This window comes from Ranitomeya imitator, chromosome 6, assembly GCF_032444005.1.
Source record: "Ranitomeya imitator isolate aRanImi1 chromosome 6, aRanImi1.pri, whole genome shotgun sequence".
Classification (NCBI taxonomy): domain Eukaryota; kingdom Metazoa; phylum Chordata; class Amphibia; order Anura; family Dendrobatidae; genus Ranitomeya; species Ranitomeya imitator.
In genome coordinates, this window is record NC_091287.1 from 102,073,150 (window position 1) to 102,079,149 (window position 6,000).

Consider the following 6,000-nt stretch of genomic DNA (forward strand, 5'->3'; position numbering starts at 1 on the left):
AAAAATGATAGCAAAAGGATTTAAGATAAAAATAACCATGTAATCATATTATTAGAAAAATCAGTGTCACAATGATAATGCCTGTAAAAAATGGTCTTACTTGTCCACATTTTTATCCTACAGTCAAATGTGCATCAGAAATCAGATAACTAAGCCTTTGTATTATTCAGACTAATTGGTGGCATTTTTAACTTTCAATGTCAGTAAATAATGTACCTGTCACATTACCTTGGAGTCTGACAACTGAGTTTACGTTTGTAATGAGGATATGCTGTCATTCCAGTGCAACATCATTCTTTACAAATTGCTATATTTCTATTGGAGTAGTAGCAGCAAAGGAACCCAAGACGTAAACATACTGTATAGATAGAAGATAGAGGGATAGATTGTTATTTTGTATTTATACATTGATTTTAAGATGAGTCATGAACACTTGTATCCACTTATTTATATTTACATCTATTATTTTATAGTCTGATGAAGTTCTAAAGTTGGTTAAAGCATTAATTTTCTGGATTGCACCATTAAAGGTTGCTCCCCCCATCTCCACAAGAAGTACCTGATCTTTTTCTCTTGCACACAGAGTATTGCCATACTTGAGAGAACTTGCGTAACAAATTGAAGGCTGCTGTCACTCATTACCTCTTGTGAAATTAAAGAGAAACTTAGGTTTTAAGTATTTTTTTGTATTTTTTTAGGCCTGTAGATTAGTGGGGTCTGGTCTTGAGATCTCCAAAAATTGCTCAAAACACGGATGATAAATGTGCAGTTTAAGAGGCTGTAATGCAAAACTCCTGCCTAAGTGTGAGCACAGAGAGGCTTATGGAAAGTCTTAAGGTACCTTCACACTCAGCAACTTTACAACGAGAACGACAACGATCCGTGACGTTGCAGCGTCCTGGATAGCGATCTCGTTGTGTTTGACACGCAGCAGCGATCAGGATCCCGCTGTGATATCGCTGGTCGGAGCTAGAAGTCCAGAACTTTATTTGGTCGTCAGGTCGGCGTGTATTGTCGTGTTTGACAGCAAAAGCAACGATGCCAGCAATGTTTTACATGGAGCTAACAACCAGGTACAACGATAAGTGAGTCGTGTTACGTCACAGGATCGCTCCTGCATCGTTCTGGAGCTGCTGTGTTTGACGTCTCTACAGCGACCTAAACAGCGACGCTGCAGCGATCGGCTCGTTGTCTATATCGCTGCAGCGTCGCTGAGTGTGATGGTACCTTTAGGCTGCATACCTTCCAAGCTGGACACACCTCAGGCACATTTTTAAGCAATCTTTTGAGTGATTAGTGTGGGTCTCAGGAACCAGATCCCTAATTGATCTACAGGTATATAAAATGCCTACAAAATATAAAGAAAAACGCTTAAATATCTACTTACTGTTTTAAAAAATGTCTTCAATCATTTTTAAAGAGCATAAAGTAATAACTCAGGAGAAATTGTGTACAAAATTGTGGAGCACTTTTTCTCCTGTTACTGCTTGTAAAAATTAAAAATATGTGCTTAAAGCAACCTTTTAGTGGCATTTTATTTTTCATTATACTTTGCATTAAAGAAGTACATGAAGGGTTGGTAATCTTCCTGAATTTGGTTTTGAATACTTCAAAGGGTGCATTTTGTAAAATCTGGTAATTTGTTAGGGACAGGGGAGATTATAATTAGAGATGAGCAAACCAGAGCTTAAAAGTTCGTACTGGACAGTTAGTGTCCGATACTAAGTGCCGAAGTGAGAGAGAGACAGATTTTTTTCCAAATCCAAAGTTTTGGTATCCATTGTTTTCAATGGGGTTCAGGTTCAAGTTCAAGTATCTGGTTCAGGTATCTGAAATGAACTTTGGACTAAAGTTTGGGTCAGGTACCAGACCCTGAATTTCCACAGGTCCGCTCCTCCCTGGTTATAATATGTATGCCCTTCTGAGCCACTTAAAAACATATCTTTTTTTTGAAAATGTTCTTAAAAATGTAAACAATTGCTGATAAGTCTTCTAACTAAATAAACTTGTGTTTAAAATATTATACCAACCTAAACTAGACATCTGGTAAATGCTACAGATTAACTCTTTTGTGTGGTTTGACAAACTGTTTTAAGAATGTAAGTATTAAAAGTTTAAAAATTGCTAATTTTTTTCAAAATGTTTGCATATTTCAAATATTTTTATAAATAAAGGAAAAAAACATCAACTTAAATTTATCACTAAAATACAAGGGTTCACACAAAAAAACATTGGCATTGGAAGTAACATTACCAAACAAAGTGGCAAAGCCCCATTTTTCAATTGGGGAATGTTAAAACGGGCTGCAACGGTAATGGGTTAAAAAGTCAGTTTAATTTACTGAATAGTCATATTGTGTATTATGACTTGGCAAAACAGTGGAATTGGCAATGTGCTATGTATCTTTAAATGGAATCTGTCAGCAGGATTTCACCCCCTGACACCCAAATTATTTATAGTATATATCCATCTAACTCTTTCAAAACAAGTTCAGCAATGCCTTTACTTGGCCAGTCAGTGCTTCCGCTACTGAAAAATCAGAATTTGAATTGATAACAAATGAAACTATAAATCTGAGACATTCGTCTGTCCAGCTCTATTTCCCGCCCAGCATCACTTCTTCCTGCTTGACTCGTAACCTATATTCTTTGTGACTTCAGACAAAGTAGCCATCATTCAAGCAGCTGTGGGCTGATGTTGAGCTGGAAATAGATCTGGAGTGACAGAAGCTTCAGATCTACAGCCTCATTTACATATCAATTTAAATGCTGATTTCTCAGTAATGGAGGAACAGACTAGCCAGGTAAAGGTAATGCTGGACTTGTCTTTGAAAGAGCTACATGCGCATATACATTTTTTGTATTTGGAAGTCCTACTGACAGATTCTTATTGAGCAGTTTTTTCATAATATTTTCATGGAAATTGCATGGAAAGGTGATGGGGTCATTCTTGTCATAGTGACTTAGGAATATCAAGAAAGGATGTACATTCTTAGATCTAATCATACTTTCAGGCTATAAGAAATAACTGTAATTACTGCAAAATGAACTTATTTTATAGGCATACCATTTTGTGTAATGTTTTGTTCTTTTTCTAGGTTGGTACATTAACCCATGAAGTTTCTCAGTTGAGCAAAGATATGAAGATTGTCATGAATATTTTAGAAAACCTCCTAGCAGTTCAACGACCTGTTGGATACTATTCAACATATGGTACAGTGCTGGAAGCAATGGGAACTACAATAGGTTCCCCAATGGATCAGATGCAGACTCGAATGACATGGACGACAAGTCAACAGTGCATGCAAACACAAGATGAAACCTTGATTGGAACCCCAACACAACTATGCCAAGGTACAGTTGTATCTGACCTATGGAATTTGGATTCTGCAAGTGTAGGAAGCAGCCCCCAAAGAAATGTCTCAAACATAGACAATACATTAGAAGGCGAATATTATTATACTTCAAGCCTTGGATATTCTCCTTCACATTATCAAGTAATTCAGGCAGAGCATTTGCCATATTTAAAGTGCACCTCTCCTCCTTCGGATACCACATTAACTCCTCTGCAGTCTATATCTGCTACTCTTTCTCCATCTATTTGTTCGTCTTCTGATACTTCTCTGCAGCTGGTGCTGCCCAGTAGATCTGAAGAAGGATTCAGCCAAGGAGCAATTAGTTCACTAAGCCTTGAAAACTTGCCAGGTTCTTGGGATGTAGAAGGGACAACTGTAATGTCACAAGGACAGTCTACCGAGGATTACCCAAGTGACGTTGTTACAAGTACGATAGAGTATAAAGATGACAAAGCCATAAATGTATAGTGATAACTAATAATCGACATATAACAGAAGCATCAAAGTGGTAACGATTTATGCATGAGGCTGCAAAGAAATATTTTGGAAAAATGTTTGAGAATTTATTTAAAAAAAAAATAAGCACAGTAGCTCACCATATGTATCTACGAGTGTGGGTGTGTTTTGTTACTTATGTAAGCTGTGGGTCTAAAAGCCAGACTTTTGTTAAAGACCGAAGAACCTAAGGGTCAAAACAGCTGGGAATCATACACAAAAGAACACATGACCACAAATGTCATAGGGAGTTATTGTATCACAAAGCAAACGCTCTTTCCTGAGTGCCTGACTGTCATTTGCAAACAATAGCACTGTCAATGCTTGCTTCAGGTAACCATGACTCCTGCTGTCTATTTGGCAGTTCAGAGACGACATAGGGACAATTTTCGCTGCATGTCATCTCCTAGACAATCAACCAAATAGAATTGGTAGATGGTGGTTAGTTGTTGCACGTTATTTGTCATTTTAATGAAACCTCTTAATTTATTTATCAGAAAAAAAAATGCTATTTTTATATTCTTGGTATGAAATACGTATTTAAAGTATGTAAACTATTTATAACTAAATGTCTTTTTTGGTAAAAGCTTGCAGTTTTCAAGAGAAATGCACAATTCTTATGCATATTGAATTAATTTATTATTACAAAAAAATGTACATAGCTAATATATTATCCCATTTTGCATGTAAGGTGAATGAATGTATGTAACAGATACTTTACTAACTATATATATATATAAAACATGCCAAGCTACTCTGAGATATTATAACATAGAGCTAAAAGCTGTTTTATACATTGATAAAATGAAAATTTTAACCATGTTTGACCATATTGAAAAATATTTAAAATCTTTGTTTTATTTTTATTTGTGTTTAATCCTTTTATTTTTAGGTTTTAGATGGTAATTTATGGCAATAATGGGAAAAAAGTAAAGTAAGAGATACTATAATTGTAAGGCTCTGGTTACAATTGCATTTTATACCCAATAGAAACCTGATGGACCTCATCCATATTTATCCAGACTAACGATCATAGCTAAATTAGAGATAAAAGCAATGATGCTATTGTGAGCAGAGCCTCAGTGTATTAAACATGATTAAACTCTACAAGCTTCATTCACCAAAAGATATATACCTTATATCATAAAAACATGATTTTGCTTGCAGCTTAATTATTTCCATAAGTGTCTAGATTATATTTTAAGTCATCTCTATTTTGGTTGATTTATGGTAGCTTCTAGAAACCTTGTCACCAGACTGTGTAGTGTCACCTTTTTGCTTTGTTTTGTTTTTTTATTTTGCTTTAACAGGCTGAAGAAAGAAAATAAAATTTTTAACCAAAGACGAAATAAGTTCTGTGTCTGACTTTTATGAAATAAATATATCTCAACATTTTAGCTACTGTAGGTATAGCTTTAGTTTTTGGTCTCTAAAAAATTAGTGCAAAAATGGATTTTCTCTGCGTCCTGCTCATTTTATTATATTTGTTCAATTGTGTCCCATACTTGCATAGCAATGAATGGAGAGTATTGATGGATGTCCAGCTACCCTCGATGTACTGGATGTCGAGCAACAGCTGCATTTGGAGATTGGTGGACTCATGTGTTGAAGATAGATGAGGAAGGTCGTATCCACATCCATCAAATATCTATGATGTAGCCTAAAATATGCCATGAATCTCTCTCATGGGACAATCAATTTAAACTTTCAACTAGAGATGAGTGAACCCAAACTGCAAAGTTTGGGGTTCGTACCAGTGCTGAATTCCAAACTCAAACTTTTCCGGGAAGTCCATTTTAGTTTAGTAGGTACACTGCTTCCTTTGGCAGCCTCCTAGCCCTTACTACAACCATCATATAGCACCAAGGTTTAGGTGCTATATAATTTACTTCTATGGGTTTCTGTTCGGGGCTTGGGTTCAAGTTTGGGTAGAGTTCAAGTACCCGAACCAAACTTTGGACTAAAGTTCAGTTGAACCAGATGAACCCGAAAATCCACATGTCCGCTCATCCTTACTCCAAAATAATACAGCTCTGGCAAAAATTAAGAGACCACTGGAAAATGTTCAGTTTGTCTGATTTTTCTCTTTATAAGGTATATTTTTGAGTAAAATGTAAATTGTTATTTTAGTCTATAAACTTCTGACAACA

General features: G+C 35.8%; 1 protein-coding gene across 1 annotated transcript in view; it reads left to right on the forward strand.

Moving 5' to 3' along the window:
- KCNH8 (potassium voltage-gated channel subfamily H member 8) overlaps positions 1–5,308 on the forward strand; it is a 666,710-nt gene extending 661,402 nt beyond the window's left edge. Inside the window, exon 15 of the mRNA XM_069729971.1 lies at positions 3,098–5,308. Within this exon, the coding sequence (XP_069586072.1) occupies positions 3,098–3,823 (726 nt within the window). The 3' untranslated portion in view covers positions 3,824–5,308. The remainder of the gene's footprint in view (positions 1–3,097) is intronic.
- The last annotated feature ends 692 nt before the right edge of the window (positions 5,309–6,000 follow it).